Here is a 13,992-nt window from a genome sequence, read left to right on the forward strand (position 1 = left end):
GTTTCGGTTTGGCATCACCACCCCAACTAAACTGTGCCTAGCTCCATGTGGAATGTCCCACACATAAAAGGAAGTGGACCACAGGTAAAGGGAATGTCAACCTCCACGAACATCACATGCTTGGAGGGTGAAACTGATCCAAATTGGTCCTTCGGGCATAGCTGATGTGCTATACAGCGGGCAGCGTTCCATCATCACAGCCAAGGATGGAGTTCTTCACCCACCCTTCCAAAGAGACGGAGGCCACCTCTGCTGGGCATGAATTCAGTCCATGTCACACCCTTCTCCCCCCCACCCCAGCAATGCAATGTTCCAAGACACTACTGCCTGGGGGGAGAAGGCGGGGAAGGGAAGATACAATAAGCTCAACACCAGCTGTCATCTAACTGTGCTTGGAACACTGCAGAAGTGATCATACAAGGGACCAACAAAAATCAGCTGCTGAAAACATGTTGAAAGTCAAGCTAAACTGCCTTGAGCCCTCGGGGAGAGATACGTACAGATGGTCATTAAGATGGGGAGGAGATAGGGTTGGGTGGGGGTGGGAGGGTGACCTATTGGGGCAGGGTCCTGGACCAGATTCAAAGTCCCCAAACCCCAGTGCCCTGTGATAGAACCCAGAGTTAGCGCTTCTCCAAGCTTTGATCTGGGCTTCACAGACTGGATCCTATCACTTGGCCAAGCATATCCCTGAGCTCTGACTGGCATAGGTATTTCCCTGGCCATCCAGTCTGCAGTAACAGCACTTGGGGGTTGAGCATCAAGCATTTAATAAAGATCTCCAGTAGACCCCCTAGGAGAGCTCTGTTTCAGGGGGCGGGGGGGAGACCAGACAGAACATTCACAGTCTTTCCCCAGCACTGCCAATAAGTCCATCTTGCAGAAGGTGCTAGGGCAGAGGATCAAGCGTTTGGTGCCTCTTGATATGTGTTGTGGGGTCTGGTGAAGTTTTCTGTGTGGGAGAAGAGCATGAACATCAGGGGATATTCCTGGAATCTTAATCCACCTGTCTCCCACTTCCTTTCAGCCCTTACATTCCTCTGTAATGGCAGAGTCCTTTTTGTCCAGTGCCCCAATCTCGTGGTTCCCAGTGTGTGCTCTGTGGGCTAGCCCTGACGCTACCTGTTCCCTCCTCCCAAAGCTTTAACAAGGAGATTCTGGGCTGGACCCTGTATGCCATTCAGTAATATGCTCGCCCACCTGCTATGCTGAAAACCCCATGTCTGTGGTCCAGAGCAGGCTGTGGTGGATGACTGTCCACCCAGCTGAACGGGCAGGGGCAGATTATACTCTTACCCCAATCAACAAATGCAGCCACCCTACAAGATTGGGAAGTCACAAGTCTGACAACAGCCCCCCTGTGATATGGGGAGAGGTCAAAGGGCTTAGGTGAAGTGGGCCCTGGCCAACCAGGAGTGATGGAGCCTAAGAGCATGTGTGTGGAGGCTAAAAGAGACTGCTGCAGTCCAGAGAGCACATGGGAGTGTCAGATAACGGAGGGTAGCCCTGTCCCAACCCTGCACACTGCAGGGACACGGGTGACTCAGAAATTTGTTGTGACCAGCTGTTCAGGCACCAAAATTTAGACCAATGATCTGCCTCTGTGGTGCAGATGGGTGGAGTTAACCCAACAGTCCTTCCCACAGCAGCGGACTGGCTGGCTGTGAGGATCCACTCTCTTTCCTGCTCTTCTTCCACCTTGGCTTGCTCTGCCTGGTTCTCCTCTTCCTTCCCTCCCCTTCTGGGAGTGTATGGAGGGGGCGTGATACTGAGCTAGTGTAACCCACACACCTCCTGGGTGTGGTGTTCTGTCCCATCTAGTGGCATCGAGACCACTTAGAGGGAGATATAAAATGAGTCTGCCCTACAGCCTTCACTAAGAGGCAGCTGGCTTTTAGCTCATGCAGTAGAGGCTCATGCACTAAGCTCCAGAGGTCCCTGGTTTGATCCCGTGCGCCGACGACTGGAGTCTGTCGACATTATACTAGCACAAACCAAAGAGACTTTCAGCCTGGATATGCTTGTGGGGAGGGGAGGTTCCTTGAGCAACTTCTGTGCCCTAGACGGAGTGCTGAGCCCTTACATGGTCCCCTGTCCTGGCCATCAATCTTTGGCTAAGGAAAACTAGATGGACATTTTTAGAGACCAGTAACGTGGCTCTTACACCAGCCAGATGGACAGTGGCCATGGCAGGAGGGTGAGCAGCTGAGTATGGGAGGAATCGGACTGTAGCTGGGTGAGCCCAGCTTGTGGGTTGGCCGGCACGGCAGGCATGTCACTGACCAGTGAGAAATCATGCAGGATGGTGCTGGATGAGCGCCCAAAGCCGTGCTCTTGCTCCAGGAGCCGGGTGCTGAGGTCCTGCTTCTCCCGCCCCCATTTCCTCGCAGACTCCTCCAGCTGCGAGGGAGAGAACAGATACTCAGTGCACTATGGTAGTGCTGCCCTGCCTGCCCTCTCACCCTGGGTTTGCTCTTGAAGGCAGTAGTGGTGCACGGCACCGCCACTCTGCTCACTGACACATGGGAAACTGACTAGTGCATTTCAGACTGCTGATCTGTGGGCTCCCCATCCAAGCCACATATTCCCCAGCTGGCGGCTTCCCATAACCTATACACTGCCATATACAGCAAAGTGCTGCTGGAATTAGGGGTAGCTTGGAGAATATGAAAACATGGCACCTGGGCAACTGGGTCTTTGAGGCCACACCCAGGGGGTTCTTGTGAGGCCCATTTCTCCTCGTTAGTGCTGATTTGGGGATTTGCTAGACCCATGGCTGCAGCCTCCCTCAGGGGTTTATTTGTGGGAAAGCCTGTGAAAATGCTCAATGCCAGGGAGGCTGGGGGGAAAGGGAGCTTTTGGGTATATCTGCTTTAAGGCCTTGATGCTGCTCTTCTGAGCTCTCCATGGGCTGGGCCTAGGCTATCTCAGAAACGGATGCCTCTCCCTCCATGTTGTGCTCCTGAGCAATGATGAGACTCAAGGAGAAAACTAGGATGAGATTGATCTTTTCAGCGGCCAGTGCTTGACTGTGGAACTCCCGTCCACAAGAGTTACAACTGACCAGCAACTGATCGCCTTCCAGGCCAATCGCAAGAGTCAGATCTTCACCAGCCAATAAATCATAACAAGTCCTACCCTCCGCTGGGAAAGGAGCAGAGATGAGACAATGCTTTGTCTGCATCTAGCCCCTAATCCACCTGTGATCATGTATATAGATATCTCGAAGGAAACACCAGTTTCTGGGGGCACACCAAGGGGTGAGTCAGTTCTCAGGGTTGTCAGAGTTCATTCTCATTCATGCCACAGGACCACGCAACGGGTGGAGATTGGGGATGGGATGTGTGTACTAGGGGGATGACCTGTGAGAAAGGGCATGACAATTACCTGGCTTTCCAGGACACGAATGCGTCCTTGCGCCTTCTCCACCTTGGCCAGCAAAGACAGCTTCTCTGAGTTGGTGGAGAATATGTCCTGCAAACAGATAATGCAGCTAGCAAGTGAGATTTAGAGACTCTAGCCCTCCATCCCCTTCCCATCATGACACAGGCTGCCAGTGACCCCTTTTCCCCCACCATTCCATGGAATCCATATAATGGGAGTGCTGATGTGGGGTCGGAGTGGGGGCAGAAAAGCCAGTGCTGAGCAGGCCTTGGATCTGTGGAGGCTGTGGTGAAGGCAGCTTTTCAAATACAATATAATATTGCATTGCAGTAGTGGCTAGAGGCTCCAATCAGCGGTCAAGGCCCCATTGTGCCAGGCACTGTACAAACCTGTCAGCAGAAACAGTCCCTGTCCCAAAGCATTTACAACCTGATTGTGACACTGCACCCCCATATTCTTCATAGTGATATTATTATGATATGATTATAACATAATTATGATGCAGTTTGTTCAAGATAAGTCATGTGAGATGTCATTGGAAAAGTTATGATTTGCTGAATATGATTATCCTATTTGTATGCATGTATCATTTTTGTATCTAAAGTTATGAATATTGACTATGTATCTGTATTTCAAATGTAGTTACACCTGGATAACGCCCACTAGAAAAGATGTGTTCAGGCTAGATAGCTGGTTGGGAAGGGCCTACTCAGGGCAATGAGCCATTAGGGAGAACAATAGGCCTCAGGAGAAGTTTATCTCCCACCTGGTGAGTCTTCCTGAGAACTCTACAGACAGCCTGAGAGTGATGGCTGCTATGACTCTACAAGGACATGTGACCAGGCCACATGAGGCTGGACTCCATCTTGGGATGTCAGTATTTTCCCACAGATTGGTCTGGGAATCAAGCTTTGGAACAAAGGGTTCCCGCTATATGCAAAAGCTATATAAGGCAGGGAGTGACATCATCGGGGCAGGATTCTTCACTCCCCACACAAGAAAACTCCTGGAAACACCTAAGGAACAAAGACTGAACTGGGGGAAGTGCTGGACCCAGGCTAAAGGGATTTCTAGCCTGTGTATGAAGACCTGAGAAACCCAAGTTGTAAAGTTAATGCAGCTTGTGCCTTAAGAATCTGTAGCCTGCCTGTACCATCAATTAAGGTGAGAATCTGCTATTCATAGCCAATCTATTTAGTATATTAAGCTTATTTTGCATTTTTGTTTATTTACTAGGTGATCTGTCTTGATCTGTTTGCTACCCCTTATAATCACTTAAAATCTAGCTTTTGTAGGTAATACATTTGTTTTGTTTTAATCTAAACCAATGAGCTTTGACTGGAGTGCTTGGGGAAAATCTCTGCTTGGTTACCACAAATGTGCATTGTTCTCTTCACATTGAGGGAGAGGAGGACCAGGTGTAAAACACATATACTGGCCAGATTTGACCAGGGCAGGATGGTTCAGCTCTGGGGTCCCAGGCTGGGAAGCTGGTGGTTAGAGAGCCTGCGTGTAGTAACTGCAGCTGGGTGTGTCCCTACCTAAATTCCCTCTAAGCTGTGCGGTCCCTCCCCTGGCCCCAACCCAGCCCAAGCCCGGATCTGCCAAAGCAGGGGAAGAGGTCCTCCTTCCCTGGCCCCAACCCAGCCCCAGCCTGGACCTGCCGTCGCCGGGGGAGAGGCAGGTCCAGCCCCGGAGCTGCCGTGGTGGGCAGAGGCGACCCTCCCCCCCAGCCTAGGTGCTGCTGCTGCTGTACCTCTCTCCCTGCTGTAGCCCCAGGAAGTCTGAACCCAAAACCCCTCATCCCCAGACCCACCCCAGAGCCCGCGCCCCCAGCCAGAACCTTCACCCCCCCGTGCCCCAATCCTCTGCCCCAGCACCGAGCCCTTCATCCCCGGCCCCACCCCAGAGCCCGCACCCCCAGCCGGAGCCCCACGGACCCCAACCCTCTGCCCCAGCCCTGAGCCCCCTCCCACACTCTGAACCTCTCGACCCCTGCCACATGAATTTTGTTATGTGCACCAATATGGAGGTGATGTGTCACACATCACCTCCATATTGGTGCATATAACAAAATTAATTCCACACATGCGTGGGCAAAATTAGAGGGAACACTGGTCCGACTCCCAGCCTGTGTGAATGCTGGTGAATGTGCAGGTTGGAGGGTTTTGCAGCTTCTCACAGCAGTACAGTGTGAGAGGGAGCCCAGACTGGTGGGTCAGGGGGCTCAGTGGTACCCCAGTTTCAAATGGCACCCTGGGGGGAACCTGTCACACTGATAAAGCAACCAAACTGCCAGCCACAGTGTCCTGCACATGAAGTGAATCACTCCCACTGGCTAACAGGAGACCCTCCCCATGGCGTGGCCCCAAGCCGACCCATCTCACCGGCAAGGCTTGCTGCTGCAGGATGATGGGGGAAGAGCGGTAGTGGGCTCTGCCCAGCTCCTCCCGCAGTCTCATGTTCTCAGCTAGCAGGGTGGAGTAGAACTCCTTGGAGAAGCTATCAGCTGGGGGAGAAGAGCAGAGAAGCCTGGGAGTTCCATACCCTCCAGCACTTTCACTACCCACCCCCTTCCAGGGAGAGGCCAGGTCATTTCACCTCTCCTTTGCCCCTGCCAGCCTACTATAGTGGAATCAGAACCTGTCTGTGAAAGGGAGCACCCTGGGCAGGGCCGGCTCTAGGTTTTTTGCCGCCCCAAGCAAAAAATTTTTTGCCCCCCCCCCCCTTTTTTGTGTGGCTTTTACACGTTTGCACTTTGCAATGTTTTTTGTTGTTGTTGTTGTGTTGGTTTTTTTGACTGCGTGCGGTACTGATGCAGCATTGGGCAACGATTGCATCTGAATCTGCTTGAGCCGGGTGTATCTGCCTGAATTTCGTATTGAGACAAAGGAGCTGAAAAGCCCCATGGGCCACTAGAGCGCCTGAGTAATTCGTGCTGCCTGTAATATGTGCGGAGGGGAAATACAGAATAGAGAGTGACATTTCAAGAGGCTTAAATCACCGCTTGCTTTGCTGCCCCGGTGTCACGCCTGGGTCTCTTGAAGGAAGGCTACGGGGTTGTGCAGCCGTGATCGGAGACAGCCCTTGGCTTTCCTGGGCACGCTCCGTATTTCAGTCTTACTAGGAGCTGGGCTGTTGCTTCTGAGCGCTTTCTGCTACTTTCACTCATTTAAAATGAGCCTGAAGTTCCCCAAATCATTAACTGAAATGGGTAAGGAGCGCACTGGAGAATTGCCTGCTGTCTGACAGTTGCTAATTCCGACTCTGCCACTTGATCAAAGGGTCGGGTCATTATCTTTAAAAAGTTGTGCCTCAATGAAAGGATTTCTCCCAGCTCAGATTCGTTTCCAAGGGGGCGTGGGAGGGAGAGAAGAAGGGGGAAAGCCGGGCTAACCCTTGAAGGGGTATTTCATGGCACTCTCTCCCAGTGCATCTCCCTGAGCCCCACCAGCTGTACCGCAGGGTTACCGGCCTTGGTAAGTTCTCGGTGGCTTTCTCGTTGTTCCTCGGGGGACTCGGGCTGTAGGAACATGAAGTTGCTCTTGGCGGACTCCAGGGCCAGGCAGACTTTGTAACAGTAGCCCGGAGGGCCGCTGCCTGCCACATCCAGGCAGTTGGTGGGCACTTTGTTGCCCGAGGAGAGCTGGGGCTTGATGTTGGAATTTTTGAAGACGTCGGCGGGAATGCCGCCCCTGGAAATGTGCCGCCCCAAGCACGTGCTTGCTTTGCTGGTGCCTAGAGCCGGTCCTGACCCTGGGTACAGCAAGGAGCTGGGGGCTTTAGGCTTCCCTGACTGGGGGCTCTGCTTTTCCCTTCCATAGGGCCAGACATCATGTGGAGTAGCAACTTACTCCACAAGTAGCCCCGTTGGTTGGTGCTGCCCAACATGAGTAAGGGAGGGAGCAGAGTATGGCCCTGAATGATGAGCCTCTCTGCTGGGTCCCTATGAGCTTCTCCCGCCTGCCTCCCACGTGGCCAGTTGAGCTGTAACTTGGGCCACTCCCTCCCCTCCTGCATCACTCAGGAACTACCTGGCTCCCAATAAAACAGGGCCCAGCCCAGCCCCCTGGCTCTCACAGAGAGAGAGGGGGGCATTTACCCAACAGTTGCTCACAGGTCCTAGCAGCCTCTGGCACCTTCTCCTCCAGCATGCGCTCCATCTTCTCAATCACCTTTGGAAGGCAGAAATTCAGTGGAGAGGGGAGCTCCCATCACAGCCCCTGAAGGCCCACATAACCCTTGCAGCAACAGGGTGCCGCAGAGAGTTGGGGCCTTGGCTAGACTAGATTTGGGGCATGTCGTTACCACATGGTCACTAACAGGGTCTAAACATCTAGTCTGCAGAAGGTACGTTGCCTTTAACTCATGCTAAACAGGCTGAGGTGAAGCCCAGAGGGGAGCCTAGGTTGGCACATTAAAGGCAGTGTGGCCTTAGCAACACTAGACTTTTAAAATGTGTGAGTCACACATGCTAACATCACAACCTTAGTCTGGACAAGGCCTAGCTCTGCAATGCTGTTGCTGGCCTTCCCTCCTGTTCAGCTTGCTCCACTGTTCCCCAGCTGGAGGGGACTGTGTATGGGCCACAGACAATGGACCTCATGTCCTTTAAGGGTGTGTCTACACTGCACATGGGCCGGTCCACATTTAAAATGCTGCAGAGGCACAGAGCATCTCCCGTCAGCGTAGTTAAGCCACTTTCCCGAGAGATGGTAGTTATGTGGGTGGGAAAAACTCTCCTGTCGACATAGTGCTGTCTATGCCAGGAGTTAGGTCGGTCTTTAGGCATTTCAGCTGTTACGTAGATAGTGTACCTGCTGGAGAACAACAAACAAATCCTTCCCCCCCAAATTTGAAAGTATCTTCTTTCCTCATTGGTCCTTCTGGTCAGGTGCCAACTAGGTTATTTGAACTGCTTAACCCTTTACAGGTAAGGCAATCCAGTACAGCTGCCAAGGAGGGATTTTATGCTACTGCATACATAAAGGTTGCTACCCTTCCCCCTATATTCATGACAGGGTGACAAAGGGGGAGCAGATGGAGGCAGGAAGATCCCACCCTGCTAGTGAGACTATGGGGCCCAGATCCTGTGGGCCTGGTTGATGCTGACAAACACAACACCAGGGCAGGTCCCTGATGGTTTGCTTTGCTGTGGCTTGTTGCAAGGTCTCCCTGTAGGGAGTGCACTATGAGCACAGGGCATGTTGCCCCAGCATGGAAGAGGAGCAAAGCCCTGTGGGACGCCCAGCTGGGTACTCTCCCCTGCACCCTCCCATGCACCTGTGCTCTGCTCACCCTCTCCTGCTGCCGTACAGTATCCTCCAGGGCTTTCATCTTGGTGATTTTCTCGTGGTACTTCCTCAGCACCGTCTGCTGTTGCTGATGGGCTCGTTGCAGCATCACCAGGTCCTTCTCCCGGTCGTTCTTCTGGTGGGTGAGAGGGGAGGGAAACCATCAGATCCCTCGGGGAGTGAATCAGAATGCACAGGGGATTCTTTACTGAGGTGGATGGACACAGGCAGACCTGTGGTTCTCTCTGGCTCCCAAGCAGTCGCTGATCGGGCTGCGGAACTATGGCAGGGTGTGACCCAAACTGAGCTGCCAAAGCTACTGGAGTTCACCTGTTACTCCACTCTCCTCCCTTGGTCAATCAGGGTGGCTGCAGGGTTAGGAGAGGAGGGTAATCAGCGGAGAACTCAAACTACAGCCCCAGTCTCCAGGAGCTTAGTGAGACTGTCCAGGGGTCTGGGAATATTTGCTTCTCCAGATGGCTCCCCAGCTCCAAGCTGCTCGCCCCCTGTGAGGGCCTCCTGGGCACCAGGCTGACCTCTCTTTGTCTGTGTTAATTTCCACCTGTAACCAGGAACGTGCTGCTCCTAGCGTGCGGCTCTAAAGAGTGGTGGTCTCCTTTCTCCTTTGGAGGGGAAGACCCCCAGCATGGGACAGCAGGAGAAAGGCAGAGGGTGTTGGCTGTGCAGCACAGCTGACTTTCACATTTAGACTGGCCTCTCGCTCCGCAGGCTAGGGCTGGGGAGCAACCTCTGATGTCCCACGTGCTAAGCCGTCTCCTTTGTCAAACTCCCTTCTTGCATGCAGCCTTCTTCAGAGCTCTCCTCACTAGGGACAACCCAGATCCTTGTGCTTGTGCCCTGGGCATCGTATCTGTTTGAATTAGACCCTGAGGCCTTCAGGACAAGAGCTGCATACGCTCACGAGTCCCTCTATGGAATAATGACCAAGCAGGCCAAAGCCATCGGCACAGTTACCCGGATCAGCTCATTTTGCAGCTGTTGCACCCGGTCCTTCATCCTGCTCATCTCCACTGTCCCAGCAGCCAGTTTGTGCTTGAGGGCCACTGCAAGAGACCACAGAGCCCGGTCAGTGGCATGGGGGCATGTCTGAGGGATACAAACAGCTCCCAGGACTCCCAGGGAATAGGGGGCACAGCTATGGGGCAGGTCTATTCGCCAAGGCCAAAAGTGCCCAATCAGATTGTTAGGTCCACAAATTCAGATACAAATTAAACTGGATGGTAAGGACTGAGGAGCATCGGCCAAGAGGGAGAGTCCAGGAGGAGAGGGCTGGGATGGGGATAACAGGGACTGGGGGGCACTTGCACTGTGCCTGCCTCTAGCCAAGGCTATTAACCTTTCACTTTCCCACTCCCTGTAATGCCACAGTCAGAGACATGCCCCACTCTCATGTCAGCCTCTTCCTTCCTTCGCTCCCCACTGAGCAATGCAGAGGTGGGGTGGGAGATGCGTACCTTACCTATCCTGTCGACTATCTCCACCTTGGTCATGACATCCACGTCCACGTCGTTCAGCAGTGTGCGGCCCACTTCCTCGTGCATGCTCAGGTTGCAGCGCAGGGTGCTGTTCTCTGCCTCCAGGCTGGCAACATGCCTGCGCAGAGACAGGATATCGTCCGCCATCTTCTTCATGGCCGTACGGTAATTATCTAGCTCCTGCTGGCCACAGGAGAGCACCTGTTACAGCTTGCACAACCTCAACTTAGAGACGAATGCTTAGCCAGGTCCCTTTTTCTTCCTTCCACCCACCCCAATGACCAAGGATGCTGGCCAAAGGTTCCTGCCACCTGGGACCAGACTGAGCAAGAGCCTGGGTGGGGATGGGTGAACTGCAAATGACATGGATGAGCTGCAGAAAGTTTCCCACCCAATATTTATAGGACACAATCGCCATAGTTCCCAGGTGTTCAGGCACGCACCATAATGTACTGAACTTATATAGCACTCTCCATCCATAAATCTCAAAGCACTTTAGGAGCTTGGGTAAATATTACTGACCTCATGTTACAGATGGGGAAGAAGGGATGGGAAATGACTCACCAAAGGTCACTATGTTAGTGGCAGAGTTAAGACTACAGTCCAAATCTCTTGAGTCTTAGTCATCTGCCTTAACAACTAGACCACACTGTCCCCTGCTTATCTGAGATTCTTGGAAATCTTAAGCTGCTGTCACACTAGGTTTACATCACCTCCTGCCTCTGTTGGGGCTGGAAAGACCATGGGAACGCTGTCTTGTGCTATTTCAGCAGTCAGGCTTCTGATCACAGGTGGAATGGGGAAGTTTGGGGGTGAAACTTCTAGTCAGTTCTTGTTTGGTTTCAGCAGCTCAGCTGGGTCAATTTTTCTTTCCTTGTTTTAAGCATTGTGTCCATCTAGTGCTGGAGGTAGGGGACAGTGAGGGGGGCTAGATTGACAACTCCAGGGACCTGAATCCTATCTTTTTGCTTCCCCAACACCACATGTGTGCCTCCATGCTGACCTTGAGGGATGACCTCTAGGGCTGAGAGGCGAGATCACGGCCCATGACCTAGGCTGTCCCTGGCCTCTCTGCAGAGGCTGCCAACCAGAACGCCAGCTAGCATCAGCTATAACAACAGGCTTGTGATGTAGCACCTATCCACTAGGCCCTGGACTGAGGGCATCAAACCCATATCACCCAGGGGCCACCAGACAGCCAACTGCAGTAAAGAGAGTGACCCAGAGGCAACAGGCTCTGTATCTCATTAGCAGAGCCCAGAGTCAAGCAGTCTTCTTCCCATCTCTACTTCATAAGATCTTCTCATTTCACACCATCCCTCAGATGGCCCCCATCTGCCCCCATCCATATACTCCTCCCTTCCCATCTCAGGTGGCTGCCACCTTCCCGCATCTGCATCCTCTGTGGGGCCCCAGGCCTCTGGGGGGAGGAGGGGGCTGGCCCCAGGCCTCCACAGGGGGTGCAGGGGCTGGCTTGGGGAACAGGGGGGAATTCACTGCACTTCCCGCCACCGGTGAGTGCAGGCCCAGCCCTGTTGCACTCCTCAGGGGAGTGGGGGCGGGGCTTGGGTGGAGTAGGGGTGGGGTGGGAAGAGGTGGGGTGGGGCGGAGCAGGGGTGGGAAGAGGCGGGGCTCAGGCGGGGCCATAGGGAAGAGGCGGAGCAGGGGCTGGAGCAGCACGCAGCTGCGCAGCGCACCAGGAAATTTGGTGCCCCAAATTTCCTGGTTCCCTACGCAGCTGCGTACTTTGCGTATGGGTAAGGATGGCCCTGACTACCACCTTCCCCCAAGTGTATCCTCCCTTCCCATCCTGGGTGTCCACCACATGCCCCTATCCATATCCTCCTCCCTTCCCATCCATACAATGGCAGGTCCCAGTGGTCCCCTCATGGTGTATTCTGCACCCAAAACAGGCATCACTGCTCTGTCTAACTGACAAGGACTAACCAAGGAGCAGTTGACATTGGAGCTGCATTCCAAGATTTACCCACTACCCATCTTCACCCCTTTCAGAAGGGCCCCTGTGCTTCCTCCATATGGCCTCTGGCAGACATTTGTGGCACTCCAGGCCTTAGTTCGTCTGTCCCACATTAACCACTGAGTGATGGAACCAGCCCTGGGAACATGTCAATTCTTTGACTCTGATTCTTAAAGCTCTCATCATGGCAGCAGTGATGTTCTCAGGGTAGAATTCCTCACCTAGAAGGTTACTGAAGAGACCTTGGAACAAGAATTATCACCCAGCTGCATTGGGCAGCAGCACACCACGTGCTCCCTCCTGGCTTCAGTTCCACTTAGCTCCACAACATCACTAGTCCTTCCTAGATCCATCTGTGCAGACCTGGGGAGAGGGCAGCAAATGGGACGAAACATCGCTCCAGCAATAGTGTAAAAAGGACCAAATGGCACTTTGTAAATCAGCTGATAATTCCTATCCAACATTCAGAGTTCTGAACACAGCACATCAATTATACCTGGTTTGTCAATATCAGTCTCTCCTAACCAAGCCTGCTTGGGCTGCTCTGATGAGCCAGGAGATTTACCGCCCTATTCAACACACCCTATAGATATGTTATGTTCTTATGATTTGCCTCCCCTCAGGTAAAAAGGGGACATGCCAAAATAAGGGTATGTCTACACTATGAGAGTAGCTCGATTTTACTTAAATCAAATTAGTGGAACCGATATTACAAAGTCGAAGGTGTGTATCCACACTAAGAACAGTAATTCGACTTTGTGAGTCCACACTAACGGGGCATGCGTCGACATTGGAAGCGGTGCACTGTGGGCAGCTATCCCACAGTTCCCGCAGTCCCCACTGCCCATTGGAATTCTGGGTCGAGCCCCCAATGCCTGCTGGGGAAAAAAATGTGTCGAGGGTAGTTTGGGTAACTGTCGTCATTCAACCGTCACTCCCGCCCTCCCTCCCTGAAAGCGCCGGCGGGCAATCAGTTCGCACACTTTTCTGGTGAGTGACAGCGCGGACGCCACAGCACTGCGAGCATGGAGCCCGCTGCGACCATCGCTGCAGTTATGGCCATTGTCAACACCTTGCACCTTATCATCCACCTTTTTCAGAGGCAGATGCTGAGAAATCGGGCGAGGAGGCTACGGCAGCGCGGTGAGGACATTAAGTCTGAGAGTGGCACAGACCTCTCGCAAAGCACGGGACCCCGCGCCGTGGATATCATGGTGGCAATGGGTCATGTTGATGCTGTGGAACGGCGATTCTGGGCCCGGGAAACAAGCACGGACTGGTGGGACCGCATAGTGCTGCAGGTCTGGGATGAATCACAGTGGCTGCGAAACTTTTGCATGCGTAAGGGAACTTTCCTTGAACTTTGTGAGTTGCTGTCCCCTGCCCTGAAGCTCAAGGACACCCGGATGCGAGCAGCCCTGACTGTCCAGAAGCGAGTGGCCATAGCCCTCTGGAAGCTTGCAACGCCAGACAGCTACCGGTCAGTCGCGAACCACTTTGGTGTGGGCAAATCTACCGTGGGGGTTGCTGTGATGCAAGTAGCCAATGCAATCGTTGAGCTACTGCTCTCAAAGGTAGTGACCCTGGGAAAGGTGAAGGTCATCATAGATGGCTTCGCCACGATGGGATTCCCAAACTGCGGTGGGGCTATAGATGGAACTCACATCCCTATCCTGGGACTGGAGCACCAGGCCAGCCAGTACATTAACAGAAAGGGCTACTTTTCAATGGTGCTGCAAGCACTGGTGGACCATAGGGGACGTTTTACCAACATCAACGTCGGATGGCCGGGCAAGGTTCATGACGCTCGTGTTTTCAGGAACTCTGGTCTGTTTAGATG

The 13,992-nt window shown here is 53.2% G+C and overlaps 1 protein-coding gene across 1 annotated transcript in view; it reads right to left on the reverse strand.

Moving 5' to 3' along the window:
* Positions 1 to 889: 889 nt before the first annotated feature.
* The window catches only part of CCDC33 (coiled-coil domain containing 33), a 226,758-nt gene continuing 213,655 nt past the window's right edge, over positions 890 to 13,992 (reverse strand). Inside the window, exons 14-21 of the mRNA XM_065412566.1 lie at positions 10,159 to 10,357; positions 9,654 to 9,742; positions 8,683 to 8,814; positions 7,487 to 7,559; positions 5,772 to 5,893; positions 3,388 to 3,474; positions 2,284 to 2,400; positions 890 to 952 (exon numbers count right to left, since the gene is read on the reverse strand). Coding sequence (XP_065268638.1) covers positions 890 to 952; positions 2,284 to 2,400; positions 3,388 to 3,474; positions 5,772 to 5,893; positions 7,487 to 7,559; positions 8,683 to 8,814; positions 9,654 to 9,742; positions 10,159 to 10,357 — 882 coding nt within the window. The remainder of the gene's footprint in view (positions 953 to 2,283; positions 2,401 to 3,387; positions 3,475 to 5,771; positions 5,894 to 7,486; positions 7,560 to 8,682; positions 8,815 to 9,653; positions 9,743 to 10,158; positions 10,358 to 13,992) is intronic.

Source organism: Emys orbicularis, chromosome 10 (assembly GCF_028017835.1).
Source record: "Emys orbicularis isolate rEmyOrb1 chromosome 10, rEmyOrb1.hap1, whole genome shotgun sequence".
In the NCBI taxonomy this organism is placed as follows: Eukaryota; Metazoa; Chordata; order Testudines; family Emydidae; genus Emys; species Emys orbicularis.